The sequence below is a fragment of the Bombus vancouverensis genome, chromosome 4 (genome assembly GCF_051014615.1).
Source record: "Bombus vancouverensis nearcticus chromosome 4, iyBomVanc1_principal, whole genome shotgun sequence".
NCBI lineage: Eukaryota > Metazoa > Arthropoda > Insecta > Hymenoptera > Apidae > Bombus > Bombus vancouverensis.
This window is the reverse complement of record NC_134914.1, coordinates 18355113-18374008: the sequence shown is the minus strand read 5'-3', so window position 1 is coordinate 18374008 and position 18896 is coordinate 18355113. Positions and strand designations below refer to the sequence as shown.

Below are 18896 nucleotides of genomic sequence, written 5' to 3'. Positions count from 1 at the left end.
CCATTACTTTTGCTCGCTTATAGTTACTGTCAGATTTAATTATTCGATATTAAGGAGAAACACAAATTGATATATGCAATGTGAATCCAAGTAAGGATCTCTAAATGGGGTTTGCAGACATTTTTTTCTTCTTTCGTAGCTTGACGATACGGTGAATCGAACTGTTGGATCGTTTCAAGTGCGAGGCGTCATTTGCGTCGTATTTAACGACGCCTTCCAAAGCGTAGGAAAACATGATCCACGTCCTGTCTCTTAACGCCACTGTCTAGTAACGGGATGCTTTCGTGAAACCCTATAAATTATAATTTCATTACGAGATGTCCTTCTTTTTTCTTCTTCGTAATATAAGTTCAATCTCTACAGTTACGACATTGCGAATATTTTAAAACGAAGAAATACCTGATATATGATTATCCTTGTCATCGATATAGCTTTCCATCTCTGAACCAAGTTCGTATATCCTTGAAAGAGCGGCGCAAACCTTCCGGATCCTCGGTGGAAGATCATCCAAGAAGCCAGGATTACATTGGGTTGGTAAAGCTGCCAGGACATTGTTATAGGATATGGCCATGGTTGTCATTGAAAAGAGGATCACGATCGTTGAGCTCATCATCCTTTAAAAAAAGACATCGTCACACATTTTTCGTATAAGCGCTATTACATATATCGGAAGATTTCGACGGAGTCGTAGGCGTATTTCGGACGAAGAAAGTTTCAAGGAGATTAAAGACAAAAGAAGGTGAATGCGCTCTCGCTGACAAGAGAATTAGCTCGTTACTTATGAATACGCGAGAATTAATTTTCCGATAAAGAGTACGCGGCTAACGGTTCAACGACGTATTTTTAACGCGGCTATCAACGTGGTCAACAACTATGGTACAACGGAAGAACCGGACCGAGCTGTTCTTCCTCGAAGTTAAACCATAAAACGTCACTGTTGTTCGCGAGATAAACGGTAATTTCAGATATTTTACTCTCTTGCTTTGCCGAGTGACGATCAAATTTGCGAATAAAATGATCCTGAGAAATAAAAGAATCGTCCGAACGTGCAAAATTATGCGAATACTCTAAAACATCCAACAGGAAGATGGTTGAGAAAGGATCGCTTAATGTTTGTTTGGGACATGTATTGCGTTACACAAGACGGAATCGGAGTATCGAAGAAATAAAACACGCCGATTCCGATGTGATCTCCGAGGTGATCCGAGAGTCGGGAAATCGTATTACCAGTGCTACGTGACTGGAATGTTTAGTAGTTTTCAATTTATTCGAACTAAATATAAAACGAACACCACGGGAGTTAAATCGACGTGGAAGGAAACGGACAAACGAAACGCGCCTTTGTCGTAGTCGATGGCCAAGAAGCTCAAGAATGCCGGCTGCTATGTACGTACTTACATACCTGTGTACAACTTGTTGGCTGAAAGGTAAAGAGGGAAGAGAAAATTGTCTGTCGAAGAAGGGTCGTACGAGAAACCCTTTGGTTGTTTTTCAGCAAATTTTTAAAGACGTTAAAGTACCAACAAATCGATTAACGCATACGTCGTACGTTTAAACGGAAGTATACAGCTCCTTGAGCGATTTTATCATGCGTTTGATTAATAGTAATGCTCGAAGCGTATTATCATTCAGATATTAATAGCGGACAGTTGCTATTGATATCCTTAGCAATGAGTCACTAGAGGTAACTACATACGCGGAATATATACTATTGTTCTGTATTTGTAAATAGATATCGATGACACTGAGAAATGTAAATGTAATTATCGCTTGATTGCAGTATATCGTATATCCATTGTGTTATCTATTCGTTGTATAGAAGTGTAAGAGAAGTTTCTATTTCGCATCTTAAAAGCGAGTTGTTGCGACGCATGATACGGTGTATGTGCAACATTCTAAACGGTACTTTACCATGGTACGATTCGACGTACTCTTGGTTTTGTCGTCGAGCAGATTCAGCAAAGAAGGAGGAAAAGGATGCGCGCGACAGAATCTTCGGAATGAGATCAGCAATTGAATTTGAACGCTTTGTAGCTTTCTGCCATTCTGTTCGACCAGCTTAAAGCGTCGTGTTCTCGAGAGTTTCGCTGTATTCTAGCTCGACGGAATGTTCGAACGTTTTCCGCGTGTGCAATGCGACGCTGATACGAAAAATCAATTATTTACGATCGAATAAAACGAATACAATGGAACGAATAGTTATAGGTTTGCAGGAGTGAGAAAGCGGCGAAAAGAGGGGAAAGCGATAAATTAGCATTTTGGTTCGCATCTTGCGGCGTACAATTCGGTAAGAAAGGATCGACTCGTAAATAATTCGAACGCCTATCGATAGTTAATTAAGAGAATAGAATCAGTTGGAATTGCTTTGGTGACCTCGTGCTCTCCACCCCCTGCGGCGATCGAGAAATTATCTCTGTTTCCTTTTCTTTTTCCATCATCTTTCAGCCTCCACTAAACCCGTATCAAACTCGTTGATCGTAACATCCAAAAGGATTAATCGTTGGCCATAAAATGTTTGTAATACAGCGGCGATATTTTAGCGTGTTCGAAATATTTTAACGCGTTGGAGCGAAGCTTGTTTAACGAGAGAAGCGTAATTCTATAACGAAAGTAATTTCTGCCAACAGTGCAACCTTTACAAATTCCAATTCGAAGTTCCTTTCGCGTACCATAGGGCTTTCAAACTTTACGAATTTCATTTGTTTTATATAAAACAGTCGACCGGTAATCGCGTTACCAAAGTCGCCCCATCTCCTTTCGGCGACTGGAATCGCTTCCGGTTAATTTAATTTCGCTAAAAGGTAATTTACTAAGAGAGATACCGCGCAGCACGTATGATTTCGCAGGAAATTGGTCTTTTACAACATTTTCAAACGCCTGCGAGATACGCGCTTCCTGCCTCTTAAATATTCGAGACAGCTAGCACGGAATACGAAAGGACGAAAAGATGTACGTAAACGAACATAGTAGCACGAGTTTTACGCTTTTGAGTCGGAGCAAAACGCGCGCGATACGTGGAAACGTCCGACCCAAGCCGACGTTTACTACTTAACATCATAGTTCTCCTTTCCACGCTGATAAAACGAAGCGTCTTGTCCTTTTACGATAGTAAAACGCCACTTCTCGTTTCTCGGACAAGAAAAAAAAATGAATCGATCAAACGTATTCGTACGTCCATAATTCGTCCCAACTCGAACGAGCAATAGATATCGTCGGAGAATCCGTTAACGCGCGGAAAAACGATGACGCGAGAGCTCGATAATCGTCCGTTTAAAAAGACAACGCGTGTAACGAGCGACAAACAGTTTTTGACTCTTTCTCCAATCGACCCATCTGCCACGATCTTTTTTCACGCCCTCGATTTCGATCCGATCCGAGTCTCGCGGCGAGCGCGCGATTCTTCGCGCGTCGTTCTTTCTCCGACGAAGCTTAAAATTCGAGCCCGTTGCGAAAACAACGGGCGTTTATCTTCTAAACACTTTGGATCGAGCAATGATTAAATTTGCAAGCAGGGGATGTTAACAAAGGTTCATTGGAATTACTCGCCCGCGCTGTTTTAGGAAGACCTATGTAAATCTTGATGAACAGCTTGGGACACTCGGCGAGCTGTCCCTCGAGCTACCCTCGCGGCAGATCGATCAAGAAACCGAACAGATATCGCTCGCGGGAGATTTCAAGAGGAAATGAACGTCAGCTCTTAATCGAGTTTGTATCTGAAATATCGTCGCACTAGTTCACGGTCTTGTTCTATCGCGCGACGCGAAGAAGGGAGAAAAGCGAGGAAACGAATGGAAGCTCGAGGAAAACATTTGCAAAGAGCGTGGACCGTGAAATTTTCACGAAGAAGATTAGTGGCGCTGTCTTTAGATAGTCTCGTGGATAGGACAGAGGGTGAAACGTGTTAACGTAAACGTTGTACGATGTGCAGGATTAAAGGTAAACGTGGATTAAACGTAACAAAGGTTTGCACGCGAAACGTTCGTAAGAAACGTTTGAAAGTAAACAAGAGAGGAAAATTCTTGGAATCGAGATGGAGAAACAAAATACTCGATGGCTGGTCGTCCTTACGATAGACGCGAATAGGCTGTCCGGGATGTCAACTCCGCGCAAGCTATAACAAGGCAGCTTACGGTACCTCGTAGAAGATCAGGCAGCTCGAGTGAAACTTCTGTTTCAACCTCGTCCTTTTCTCGCAATTTCTTGTTATTATGTCGTGCGTGTTTCTTTTTCTTCTTCTTTTCTTTTGTAATATCTTGGAAACGTATCTCCGCGAGATTATATCTTGAATTATAAATACGATCGGTGTTGAATATCATTTATCACGTGTTTTGTAATAATTTGCTTGGTAATAGCTTGGCAACTAATTAACCCAATATCGGGTCTAATCCCATACTGCCGGTCTTGGAGAATAAATGAAAACCGTGGCTACGGGATTAGAAAGATTTACGAAAGACTTTGGTGATATAATGTTTAATAAGGAATTACGGTTAAACCGCGTGACTCGGCAGTTTTAATCGTTGCGATCTAAAAGTTCGCGCCGGGTACGTCTATGGTGAAATTGAATTTTGAATTTCAATGGTAAATCGCATTGTAAAAGAGAGGGATTCGCGGAGAAAAATTTATAACTCAGACGCGATGCAAGTAATATGGTAAAAGCGTAATATGATTTATACGGTCACCGTTGAAAGAATTCCTATGTAGATGTCGAAGAATAACTCGACGATCGTAAAGGATGCGATCGCGTGGGAACGTCGAACGAGATTTATTCGGAAGGAAGGACGCGCGCAATTATATCCTATTCCCTATGGAACGCATTCAACTTTATAATCTGGAAAAAAGCTTGGAACTCACGCAACAACTTGTGTATCGCGAACAATCCGCATAATGGAATCGTTTGATTTTAGAAATTTCACTTTCTTTGTGTTTCGGTTACCCGCGCCTACGATATTTTTCTACGATAATTTATATTTTTACCGTCGGACTAAATATCTTCGATAATTGCTCGTAGTACAGCCGCTCCGAAGGAAAAAAGTTCAACATCTTAAAAAATATCACAGTTCCTGTATCGTTCGTCGTTTCTTTCTTGCAACGAAAAATTGTAAAACAGAGGAACGTTTACGTACGTACGTACACGAGGTAGTCGAGTGCGGAGAAAAGTATTTCAAAATAATAGTAAATAATCGGAGGTCGGAGGGTGGGCGAAGAATGTCGTGACAGCATGCATATATATTGGAATTTCTTTCGACCGACAAACGTTTCGCGGACGTACGTTATACCGTTGGTCCGCGTGTTTCGCAAGGACAGGAAACGCTGCGAACTATCCCCTGAGACGGAATGTTCCACATTGTAGACCGAAATTAATGTTTGCGTTTGGAACAAGCTCGTTTCTTGCCCCGTCGCGTAAAAACGATGTTCGTGCGTGCAGGTGTGCGATCGATTGGAATTTTTCATTTGTACAAGGCACAGAAACGAGCGGGATGACGACGGTATCGACGTAATGGACGTGTTAAAACGTTCACCAAATAAGAGACAAAGTCGCGTAAAACGTTCGATAAAAGCTCTCGTTAAAAACTGAATCAAAGTGTTAAAAAGAAGATTAATAAGCCGCTGGCTTGGAACTCGATTACAGGGGCTTAAGGAAAAACCCGATTCGTAACTTAATTTAAAAAATTGATTAAAAAGCCTAACGAGGGTTGGCAGGGACGCGAGGAATATTCTCGTGCAACAAGTAACGAGTCCCGGGAGTCATCAAAGTTTCAACTTTCCGTTACGTTTATGAATAAAACTCAGCCTCTTTCGAAAACCTCGCGTACCTGGCTACTCGACGACTCGTAATTTGCAAATTATTCGACGGGTTCGGATTTAACGTTCGCCGTTGCCATCTAACCGAGGGGAAACGCAACGGTACACCAGGTATCTGAGAGTGAGAATACCTGTTGCCTGTTCACGAACGCAGAGGTCCAAGGTAACGCACGAACGTCGAAGAAACTGCGACGTGGACGATCCTTGCGAATGCTGCTCGATTCACTGGACACTGGACGAACGGCGAATACGGGGACAGATGTGCGATATACGTCTGTGCTAAGATCCAAAGATACGATGATAGTGAGGAGATACGCGAGAGATCAGCCCTTAAATACGCGCCGTTTCCACGGCCATGCGCGTTTCAACGAAGAGTCAGGCGAAATCGCACGCATATTACACCCTCTCATCTCGTAGTTGACGTACATTTTCAATTTCCCCGTCGACACACTGAATAAAAATTTCATGAAAATGCCGGTGGTTACGTAACAGAGGGTGCCTTTTCTCTTATCCAACTGCCTTCGTTGCCGCACGTTTTCTTGCTTGAGCGCGTTGCCTGCAAACGAGATTTTTAACGGTCAAACGGTCGCTTCGAACGGCACGACTCTCCGGACTAGAAAACTCTTATCAACTCTTGATTAGTTCTACCTGCACTTTTGCCGGTTCCTGTGGGTCTTCTTCGACGATATTCCTTCAACGTTGTTGGTCGAAGAACGCTCGTAGCCGCCACCGAATCTCCGTAGACGCGGACCATTTGCAAATTCTTACTTTATTTTTCTCGAATTTTTTCCTCGCCTGGTTGGTTTCCCTGGTTGTTTCTGCGTTTCCCGGACCCCTTGATAATTTATTACGTTCTCCAGGAAAACGGTTAATCGAGTTATCGACCGAGTAATGAATTTAACGACGCGATAAAAGTTATAGAAATTACAGAGCGATAAAACGATAGGAAGCCTTAACGAGACTTTATGAGACACCGCAGAATTTTAATATCGTCCCTTCTAAATTGCCTTTTCGTTTGTTTTCCAGCCGTCCGTCGAGAATATCGTTTTATTCGTTAAATACGAAAGAAACGCATTGGCAAGAGAAACGGTTTATTTCAATTTTTCGGCACGCACCCTCGGCACGTTAAATATCTTTCGTTGCGAAACTTGTATCTCGGACGTGGTCACCGAGTGTAATAACTTATATCTCTTTCTCTATTTTTGCCTGGGCTTTTTCTACGTGTTTCTCTCGTTTTTGGAAAACGAACCACGCCTCTTACTCGGTGCGTTTCTTCCAAATATCTCGCGTGCATATTACGAAACGAAAGAAACCGAAGAAAAATTGATATTAGAATAAAGCCACGTAAAACCGAAAACAACGTCGAAACAAACGCGAAGGGACGTATTCGACGGAAACGAGGGACGAATATCGATATCGTTAATACACACGATACGAGATACGTGCGTTCAATCAAAGGAACAAACAAAAGATTTTCACGAAAAGCTAAATACGAATGAATTATCGATTGATCGCGCGTAATAAAATAGCCATAGGGGTAAATACGAGAGACTATGAGAAGTTGCTATATAAACTTAATAAGCGAGATCGTGCTCTATAACGTCTGAAATATTCGCAAGAAGATACAGATAAGAAAGAGAAACAAGGAAATACGAAACGCGCGAAGAAAGAAATGGAAACAACGGAGATGTCGATTTTCTCGTCGATCACGGTGTTTATATAGTTCTTTACATGCCAGAACGGATATTCTTTCACAATTTTCCGATGTGTTGGACGGTGAAGGTGGAATTCGAATCAAAGAACCGAGGGCCACCGAAGCAAAAAACACGAGATGAGATCCGTTCGCTTTCACTTTTTAGAGATCAAAGTTTACCGTGGAATCGAATCTTCGCTAAAACATCAAAATTACCGTTGATAATCGCGAAACGACGAGATATCGCGATAAGAATATGTGTACGGTTAGCAACGATAATCTACGTACGCTTCTTAACACGTAATATTAAATAAAAGACTTTACGCCGAGAACGTTCACACTGCGAATCTTTTCGACGCGTTAGGACGCCATATAATTTATTCGCTTTATTCGGAGGAAAAAAGTAAAACGGTTACACGTACCTGTTATATCTAGGAGAAATTAAAAATGTAACAGACGTAATACCATGTTCGTACGTTTACGAACAATTAATTATATTCATAGGTTCTGCGTAAGTACCAATGATCGAGCCAAGTTTTTGTCGTTGAAAAGGTGAAAGACATTATAATTTCTGATTTAATCGTATTTCTTTTAAATATCGTTTTAATATGCAAATATTGTTATAGAATATGGAGATAAAATGTGTTCGGCTGACTCTAGACATATGTACGTATACGTACATGTATATGTAGATGCAGGTATAGGGACACGCGGGTGCGCGCACGCACACAAGATTAAAAAATGGGAAAAAAATGTAAGGTTTTAGGAAGATCGATTCGAGTAAAAGAACGGAGAAGATATTTTCGAATAGTGGCCGAAAATGTCGATGTTATTAGATCGGAATAATATGTACACGTATATGTACGTACATGTATATGTAGGTGCAGGTATAGGGACACACGGGCACGCACACAGGATTAAAAAAATGCGAAAAAATGTAAGGTTTTAAAAATATCGATTCGAGTAAAAGAACGGAGAAGACATTTTCGAATAGTGGCCGAAAATGTCGATTATTACATCGGAATAATATGTACACGTACATATACGTACATGTATATGTAGGTGCAGGTATAGGGACACGCGGGCGCCCGCGCACACACAATAAAAAAATGCGAAAAAATGTAAGGTTTTAGGAAGATCGATTCGAGTAAAAGAACGGAGAAGACATTTTCGAATAGTAGCCGAAAATGTCGATGTTATTAGATCGGAATAATGTATACACGTACATGTATATGTAGGTGCAGATATAGGGGCACGCGCGCACACACACAGGATTTAAAAAATGCGAAAAAATGTAAGGTTTTAGAAAGATCGATTCGAGTAAAAGAACGGAGAAGACATTTTCGAATAGTAGCCGAAAATATCGACGTTATTAGGACGGAATAATAGATCGGTTGATTTGGTGAACGAGCTTCCTGTCTAAATTAAATGCAGCGACCCTCGGATCAAAATTCACCGGGGAAGTGGATTCAGAAAGTGAATAATACGAAATTCAATACAATAACGATCATCGTTAGTTTCAGCTCGTATATCGTCCGCGTGGCAACGCTCCGTGGTTCCTGCTCGAACTCGATCGCAATTTTCATTCAGTGTATTTATTATTTGTGTACCGTTCTAACACCAGGACCCTCCAGACAGTTCAAATTTAACCACCATGGTTTATCTTTGTAACAACAATCGGAAAGTTTAAGCGGAGATACCTTAAGTTCTTTCGTCCGCGAAAGATTTTACGAGAGATTAGGGTTCGATCCGCGAACAAAACCGACAATTCGATCAACGAAGTAACGTTAATTGGAAATTTCCATCTTGCTATCTCGATACCTTGACTTTAAACATTTTTATCGCTGTTAGATAGTAGCCCATGACGAGTTTCCGAATTTCCCAAACATCGCAAGATTGATTTTACGAGTTCGTGGAACGGTGAAAGCGACCGATTCGTCTTTATCCCTCGATTTTTCGTCCCTTTTTTAGGTCGTTGCATTCGCGATAGCCGCAACGAAAGATAAAATAGAACGATAAAGGAAGAATGCCATTCGTTGAACGTAGGATAACAGAATTTACTTAATTGTAGCAATTTTAACGTCATCGTCGGTTACGCGATTTGTCATGAATCCGACTTAAAAATCCCTGTCTCGACGTATTTTGCCACTGTTATTGCTATTGACGCATTATATCGCACATCGACGTTTATATAACGTTCGACGTTCTATCACGGACGCGTCTCCACACAAAGTAAGAAATATTATCACGTTATTGTTTATCGCTTTCTCGAAATATGCCAAACCTTTAGCTGAAATTCATTATATACGTATACCGGAGCGAGAAACTAACAAGAACCTTATTTTCCACTGATCCACGATTCGACAGAGACCTATCAAAATCCAAGGGTGGAGGATTCTATGATCGGACAACGTATTGGCGTTGCCGTGATATAGCCGACCTCTTGTCGCTGTAATATTTGCCGGAGAAAAATCGCACGAAACCCGTGTTTACCCATTTACTGCCATAATCGTATTTTACGTGTGATAATCAGGCTATCAGGCGGCGGTGATTTAACGTGATTTGCAGCATATCGTTCAACGATCCGATAGATCGTAAATCTATCAGGCTGAATCGTGGTGGGACTTAGCCTCCGAGTAGATAGAAAAGCGTCGCACCTTTTAATTCGATTCTTCGTTCTTCGATGTCTCACGGTCGGATCTCGAGCGAGATGAGTTTCCAATCGTTGATCGCCAATTCGAAAGATCTACAAAACAGCGATGGATCAGGTAAACGTCTCTTTTTCTAGCGTTTCGATCGAACGGTAATCATTCGATAGAAGAATAATATTTGAGTTAACAATTTCGATTTAAAGAAATTTCTAAAGAGTCGCGCGACGAATCTCCGACAAAGAGGAGACTAGAGAAAGAGAAAGCGGAGAAGGAGAAGGAACGTTTCTCTCGTCGAAAGCTCGCTATCGTCGCCAAACTAATTTTCTACGGAAACTCGCTGTTTTTTCTAATAACTGACGCGCGTATTTGCCACGCGTTTTATCCGTAATTAGATTTCTCCGTGTTGGAACATTTTCGCTTGCCGGTGCGATTAACGTCGACGCGGTAGGTGTAAGAGTTTCCGTTCCGCGCAACGTCGAAATTTCATTGTTAAGGAAGTCCGCGGATAATACCCATTACTTTAATCAAATTATCCGACGCAGCTGCTATTTTCCAGATGCATTCGGAGCTACTAAACGTTGACGTATAATTAAATGCACGGTGCGGCAGATAGCGACAGGGGACGAAGGGAGGGCAGAGAATTTCCATACGAAGGGCACTGTAAACGAAATTATAAAGCAGCTAGCGCGAAATTTCGTTCCGAATCCGATACTTTTTTCGTATGTAGAACGAACGAATTTTGCGAAAAACGTATTCGTTGACGGTGGTTAGCGCGAAACAGTTGACATAAGAGAAGTTCGAACCGAATATTTACGGTTGTACGTGGACACGATGGTGTCCATATACTCACCTACGCTACTTCATTTAGAATTTCGTAAGCCGTAGAGTTCGGTGCGAAGAAACTATATCGAATTTATCGAGCGGATAACGAGGCAAATCGAGCTCGTGTCGTCGAACGATATTCGGAATAGCGAAAGCTTGGCGTTGCTAGATGGTCTGCTCGATCTCCGAATCTCCATGCCACGGAGAATCCTTGGATCGAAGACGCGAAAAACACGCGGTCGATTCCTACAACAGGAACGTAACGACGACAACAACGTACTACGCGCTACGCTTTCAAGAAGCGAACACTTACACGTACAGAACGGTAAAGTAATAGAGAAAATACGAAGATCGTACGCTTACTGGAACTCGAATAAAGCGTTAAAGAGAAGGAGGACATTTTTTACGGCTACGTACGTACGTGTTCGTCGAAATATCGTCGTTCCGAACGAAATACTCGCCTTATCACGCGATGCTTTCGAATAAGACGAGTTGCTTTCGCTATACTTTAACGTTCAGAGTTCAGACGTACCACATGTACGATAAATATACAGCTTGTGAAATTCTAAATTAGCCAGCGTACGTATATATAGGTACAACCGCCACGTATATTCACTTTGCTTTTTGGAACGGTCAAGTCGAACGAACATCGACCGTCGAGAACGGAATAAATTTTCCAGCTTTCGCCTACTCGAACGTTTCACGCTTTCGATTACTAAATCGTTTCTCTTTCGATTTTGTCGTATTCTTCTATCTATACGCGTTTGCACCGTATCCGGCGAAATAAAAATTTTCTCGAACGATGTTTACCCGATCGTGTTTAGTATAAACGCGTCTAGTAGAATTAAGAAGAAGCTGTCTGAGAAAGAGGAACGCGTGTAAAACGGAGGGAAGCTGGGGTATCGCGCTATTGGCAAGCTGAAGGTAAAATTTCGATTATCTTAAGCAGCGTAAACAACGATACGTTAAGACTGTTTTCACACGACGTTCGTAATTCACACGATACACACGGAAGTAGACACGCACACACGCGAGGGACGTGTTAAAGGGGCGCGGGCAGCATAGGAAATTACTATGAACTTGGTACCGACAACTTGCGATGAATTATTCATCGGCGGAGGTAAAAAATATCAGTAAGACAGCGATACCAACACGCGACCTTTAAATATTCATGAAACGCGACCATATAACGCAGATTACAGAAGTCAACGTTATCCTTAACACGTTGCGATACGATCTCGAAATTTGCGGAAGTCGGACGTTGGATGTTCTCGAATCGGGATCGCGATTACATTTTTCGACATATCCCTTCGTAAGAAAATGATTGCCAAGCTCGCGGGATCTCGACTTCCATCTGCCCCACGCGACTTTACGTCCATTTGATTCCTAAGAGATTTATTCCAATCTTCGAGAACGTATCGTACATGGGCACGACGCGTGCTCGATTTTAGCATTAAATCGCAGTTTGAATTTTCATTTAGCGATCGATCAATACCACGATTCTCTCCCTGTCTGTGATATTTATCGGTCGATCGTTAAACGAGCACGTTATTTTTTTCTTTTTTTTTTTTTTTTTTTCGTAAATGATCCGATATAACGATCGACATTTATCGTACGTATTCGACAGCGTGTATGCGACAGAGAACGTTAATCGATAGGATGGAAGAGCGTGGATAAAAAAAAATAATACGATTTATCGATAGTTCGTTCTTTCGGAATCGTTGGATCGCGTTGCTTTCTTATCGAAGAAAATAGCTCGCGAGAAAAGATTTTCCCCTCGAAATCGTGTAACGCTTCTGTTCGTGTAGATTACATCGTCAATCCCCATCACATTCCCTGTCCGAGGTACGACGAAGCTTACAAGGAATCCTTGGAGAATCCTGAACGTTTTTGGGGAGAAGTGGCGCGGTGCATAGATTGGAGCAAACCTTGGGACAAGGTGCTGGATAACTCTAAACAACCGTTTACGAAATGGTAAAAGCTGCTTGTCCGTGATCTCGCATGCTCCGCTTGGATCGTCGTTTAAATAAAAATATGTTCGTTCGGCAGGTTCGTAGGCGGAGAATTGAACGCCTGTTACAATGCGGTGGATCGACACGTTCTCGCTGGAAATGGGGACAAAGTGGCATTGATTCACGACAGTCCTCAAATATCGACGATTCGCAAAGTAACGTACAACGAGCTTTTGGACAAAACGTCCCTGTTGGCTGGAGCGCTGGCCGATATGGGCGTGGGCGAGGGCGACGCGGTCATCATCTACATGCCCTTGATTCCCGAAACTATAATAGCGATTTTGGCGACTACGCGACTCGGCGCGGTTCACTCCGTCGTATTTGGCGGTAAAACTATTTCCAGATTTTCTAAAAGTAACGATCTCTACGATCTGCCGCGCGATCGAGCGTCGCACCCGCGGAATACACCGACTCGTACTACTTGCGTTCGCGCTTAGAACCGATCGTTCCATCTACGTACGCTTCTCGTAGGAGAACGAAACTGTTTCCCTGATGTTCGTAATATCGCGAACGATCGAAGGAGACTGCGGATTGTAACGTCGAACGATTCGAAGGACGACTAACGAACAAGTGTATCTCGTTATCGTATGTTTTTAGGATTCGCGGCGAACGAATTGGCCGTCAGAATAAATCACGCGAAGCCAAAGGTAGTGATCGCGGCCAGCTGTGGCCTGGAACCGTCGAAAATCGTCAAGTACGCTCGTTTACGTTCTCTGAAATGACAGCGCTTCGGCAAAATTCGCCATCGAAATACGCGTCTAAATAGAGAAATTCGCTTTACGCGCAGATACACCGACATGTTAAACAGCGCTATGAAGATTATCTCGGTAAAGAGGCCACGATGCATCGTATTTCAAAGAAGAAACATCTGGCAGAGTGCTCTTTCGGAGGATCAGTACGACTGGGACGACGTGATGGATAGATCGAATCCTCGTGCGTGTCAGCCTGTCGAGGCAAACGCGCCATTGTACATTCTGTACACCTCGGGAACAACAGGTAACGTACCTTCTTCTGGTAGTAATAGTAGCTGTACCACGTACTTTGGATAGAAATATCATAAAAATATTCTCAACTTGCGATCAGCTGTTTCCAACTTGTCGAGCGAGCATTTGCTTGGAGCGAGAAAGCAGAATCGATCGATCGTCTCTCGTACGACTCTCTTCGTACGCGTTATATCGAAATATTTGTTCGGTCGTTCCGAATTGCTTGCGCGGTATTGTTCCGTCGAAACTCGTTAATTTCTAACTTTGAATCGTACGATGCGAATTTCATTTGCCGCGAAACTTGGTACGCATAAAAATTCATATTATGCGTAGCAAAGTCGTTAAACGGTCAAATGAGCCGGCGTCACGTACTTTTAATTAGATGCGCGATAGGTGCGCGTTTCGGAGGAAACGTTGCCCTTGAACGAAGCGTGTAAAGGATTTATGGGGAAAGCACGTGCGATAGAAACGATGGAATTCGTTTCACCGTGAATATCGCACGAAGAAAATCAAACTGTTTCGCTAAAGGTCAACCGAAAGGGATTTTGAGATCGGTCGGTGGCCATTTGGTTGCCGTTTGTTGGACGATGAAAACAGTTTATGGTATGGACAAGGATTCCGTTTGGTGGGTAGCCTCGGATATGGGATGGGTGGTCGGACATTCTTACATCTGTTACGGACCTCTGCTCTATGGTGCCACCAGCGTGATGTACGAGGGAAAACCCGATAGGACACCGGATGCAGCGCAATACTTTAGGTTTGAACATTTAACGTGCATCTTATTTCGTGTTAATCCTTTGCACTGCGAATTTTATTTCAATTTCGTTAGCAGCAGCTGCCAACGCTTTCGAGCGTTTTATCTGAAATTTACTTGAACTGAGAAATAAGACAATTTAAATAAACAAAGGACGAAAGAAATTCGCGTAAATACCAGTTTTATCCACACTATTGTCGTATCTTGTGATTTCTCAGCGTACGATATATCTTGAAATAATTTCCAGGACACGATCCTGGGCTTTTCTTTCGCGCGTTTCGAAAAGAAAAGGACTCGACAAACGAGCTGCCGAGATAAAAACCGACGTCGAGTCGCACTCGACGTAGCAGTGCAAAGGGTTAAAATACAACGATATTATAAATCCAACTATCGATCGTCAATTTCGTCTTTCAATTACAACCCGGTTATTATTAATTTCGCCTATCTCGCGTGAACCGGTCCAACAGAGTAGCCGTTGTTTTACAGGGTGATCGATCAGCACCGTGTGAACGCATTGTTTTGCGTGCCCACTGCGCTGCGCGTTATAAGGCGCGTCGATCCGGATCTGTTGCTGGGTCGAAAATATTCCATGCAGTGGTACGTATTTTTGCAAAGTGGCGTATAGTCGATATATAGTCTCGGTGAAGCAGACGTTCGCATTTTGTAGTTTGAAGACCGTATTCGTTGCTGGAGAATTCTGCGACTACAAGACGAAAACGTGGGCAGAGAAAGCGTTCAAGGTACCGATCCTCAACAATTGGTGGCAATCGGAAACTGGACACCCTATTACGGCATTGTGTCTCGATTACGGGCACAATCCTGGTTTACCGAAATATAGTACCGGTCTTCCGATTCCCGGCTATCACAGTAAGTCTCGTGCTACGTACGTGCTTTAAAGCGGAGTAACGTTTCTAAGATTGGACCGAACGATTCGAGTTTCTCGAAAAGTCGCAAGGATAGCTTTACTGGACGATAAACAAAGGTGGAAATGAATGGTGCAAAAATGGCACTTTACTCGTCCGAGACACTTGGTCCGATTGGACAGATAGATCCAAAATGAAATTCATTAAGCCATGATTTTGTTAAACAGATGGACATATTTAATTTGCCTAATTCCTTATACAGGGTGGTTGATAACTGGTGGTACAAGCGGAAAGGGTGTGATTCTACGCGAAAAAAGAAGTCGAAAATATGGAATAAAAATGTTTCGTTCACTTTATCGCGTCTCGTTATAACGGATCTCACTGTAGATTTCTAAAAAAATTAAAAAAAAAAAATTGTTATTCTATATTTTCGACTTCTTTTTTCGCGTAGAATCACCTCCTTTCCGCTTTTACCACCCTGTTACCAACCACCCTGTATATTATTAATAATTTTGAAATTAATCTAAATCTTTAAAATTCTTTGATATTAGATTATCAAATATTTATTAATAAAAATTATTGCTAAATCAACATTATTTATAGATCGATAAAAAATTATATATTTAAATCCGATAAATTTTTCATATATTATAATTATTTATTTCACAAAAACATGTTTGTATGTTTAACCTTTAAAAAAGTTATTCCGTTTTAACGAATATTTTAACGAATACGAGTAAAATTTCTTTTTACTACCTAGTCGACATACTACGAGAAAACAGCAGCGAGGCGGAAGCGCGTGAATTAGGTAGAATCGCCATAAAATTACCATTACCGCCCGGCTGCATATCCACGCTCTACCAAGACGACGACAGATTCGAGGAAATATATTTTTCCACGTATCCAGTGAGTCTTATTCTTGATACCAACAACTCGTCGCTTTTACCTTACGATCGCATTACGAAACGTACACGTACGTACGACGACGACGACGTTTTACAAGGATTTAATGATTTAACCGATCGAATACAGGGTTACTACGACACCATGGACGTTGGCTATAAAGACGAATTCGGCTACGTTTATGTGATGGCACGCGACGATGACGTTATCAACGTTGCCGGCCACAGATTATCCACGTCCGCCCTCGAGGACGTCGTGTTGGCTCATCCAGATATCGTAGACGCGGCTGTAGTCGGCGTTCCAGATCCGACCAAAGGAGAAATACCTTTGTGTCTTTATATAATGAAAGAAGGTGAAGATTTTGGCTTAGAAAAATGTGTATATCGAGGGAATATACCTTGTTGATAATACCACGTATCTGTCTCTGTAGAAGCGATGAGAAACGAAAAACAGATTAACGAGGAATTGGTGGCGCGAGTAAGAAACTTGATCGGTCCCATAGCATCTTTTAAAACAGCTGCAGCCGTGAGAGCGTTACCTCGAACACGTTCGGGAAAATTGATTCGTAAATCTATCGCTAATTTAGCTCGATCGAAGCTGGTAAAGGTAAATCGATCGTTTAACGAAACGTACGAAGAAACGTGAGAAATTGGCGATAAGCGAACGACTTTGTCGGTTCGAATAATGAAATTGGATTTGCATACGAGATAAGAATACATTATTTATTCATTCGTTAATCGTCGATGTAAAATATTTGTTCTTTTATTTGTAGATTTCAAGTACAGTGGAAGATGCATCGGTATACGTCGAAATCAAGGAAGTACTTCGGAAACTCGGTTACGCTAAATTAGCACCGGATCCTCAATAATAAGTGTAATTAAGCTTTTACCATTTTTATTATAAATGTTTCAATAATCATATATAAAATGTAATAAACCTACGTATGGCATATAGTTGACACGCATAGAAGAGCGTCTTGACAAAATCACACGTGGAAAAACTCGATTTGATAATTACTTTAGTCGATTGCACTAAAATTGTCGAGTTCGCCATAACAGTAAATAAACTCGAAATTTCAGCAACTTGTGTAATCTGCATCGCCGTTAGGCCTTTGCTGTAATTATATAATTTACTTGGACAACGAATGTAATATACTTTAAATTATAAAAAATCATACGGGAACAGATATTTCGTATGATAGAAAAAGAAAACTATTTCTATTAAATATATCACCGCCTTCCTTTCACCGTAATATGTTTCATGCTGTCGCTTCTACTTTGTATTACTGAAATTATGGTGAGTAAGAAAAAAAAAAAAAAGAAAAGAAAAATTACATCAGCATTTTTTTAATGTATCGATCGTAATAATATTAACAATTTAAAAAAATATAACAACCATAAAACACAAACTTTGCAATTGCAACTTGCAACAATTTATAGGAATAAAATTAATTGCCTGTGAAATCTGTTTTGTCAGCAAACAGATCCGATACGAGACGTGAAATAAAGGATAATAATAAACGTAAGAAGTAAAAAGAATAGGACAAGAGATGTAGATACTTTAATATCTATAAAAATTAGCAGCAAAGAAAAAAGAAGCAGTAATACATGTAAAGAAAGCACTCACAAAATGTCTGCTTTGAAAATTCTCTATATTAACTTCCTTTCAGTTAAATCTCGACATTAATTTTCTTTTATCGCATATAACGCTATAAATCATCGAAACTTTTTTCTGAAGAAGCACAGTGTAAGAATATCTGGTGTTATAGACACGTAATACATCGATACAATACACGAACCTTGGCGCCGTCAAACACCAATCGTATTAACAGAAACAGTACGTGCAAGAAAAAGCAAATCAATCATACACATGAAACCTCTTATCGAAATTAGTAGAGCACATTTTTGTTGCAAATTTCTTTTTAATGACAATGCAATAAGAAACGGTGTAATAGTAGTAATAATAATATTAATTTTATAATTATAAATTGTCGTGTAACACTATCTGGCAGATTTAATAAATTTCTGTATTTGTTTTTTTTTAGTATCCTTTCGCTTCTTACCACCAATTTAATAATAATTATTCAATAATCATTATAATAATATTAATAATATTTTCCTTAGTTTTTATCTTGTAATTGTTATTCTCTTCTTTTACGTTCATTAATGTCTCTCACCTCAGAAGAATAAAAATATCGTGTTTTACAATATTAAGGAGACACTGTTTGTCATTTGATCATTAATTTATTTGTAATGAACTCAATGTGAGTGCTGTGGTTCAGCTTACCTAATTAGGAGGAACACGCGCTCTTGAGTTTTTTTAGTGGTTTTGTCTCCTTATCTATATAATCAAATCTATTTGCTTTTTTTCTTTATCTCAGGTTATAAATACCCTCCCTCCCCCCCACCCCCGT

The 18896-nt window shown here is 41.0% G+C and overlaps 2 protein-coding genes across 4 annotated transcripts; one reads left to right on the top strand and one right to left on the bottom strand.

The window, feature by feature from the left end:
• Positions 1 to 17: 17 nt before the first annotated feature.
• Ms (neuropeptide receptor myosuppressin) lies at positions 18 to 11396 on the bottom strand. 3 transcript variants are annotated; one of them, XM_076618314.1, is made up of 4 exons: positions 10997 to 11396; positions 10153 to 10241; positions 400 to 614; positions 18 to 292 (listed from the first exon to the last, which is right to left on the bottom strand). In XM_076618314.1, exons 3-4 carry the CDS (start codon positions 611 to 613, stop codon positions 204 to 206), a joined length of 303 nt encoding a protein of 100 aa, XP_076474429.1. In that variant the 5' UTR covers position 614; positions 10153 to 10241; positions 10997 to 11396; the 3' UTR covers positions 18 to 203. The 3 variants fall into 3 exon arrangements, with proteins under 3 accessions (XP_076474429.1, XP_033206937.1, XP_076474428.1); XM_033351046.2 differs by lacking the exons at positions 10153 to 10241; positions 10997 to 11396 and adding an exon at positions 5934 to 6099; XM_076618313.1 differs by lacking the exons at positions 10153 to 10241; positions 10997 to 11396 and adding an exon at positions 1403 to 1587.
• LOC117166618 (acyl-CoA synthetase short-chain family member 3, mitochondrial) lies at positions 10154 to 17813 on the top strand. Its single transcript, XM_033350740.2, has 12 exons — positions 10154 to 10263; positions 12777 to 12942; positions 13018 to 13307; positions 13578 to 13674; positions 13768 to 13976; positions 14492 to 14720; positions 15204 to 15314; positions 15385 to 15584; positions 16341 to 16486; positions 16613 to 16835; positions 16914 to 17089; positions 17256 to 17813. The coding sequence occupies exons 1-12, from the start codon at positions 10179 to 10181 to the stop codon at positions 17349 to 17351; spliced, it is 2028 nt and encodes a 675-aa protein (XP_033206631.2). The 5' UTR covers positions 10154 to 10178; the 3' UTR covers positions 17352 to 17813.
• Positions 17814 to 18896: the final 1083 nt, after the last annotated feature.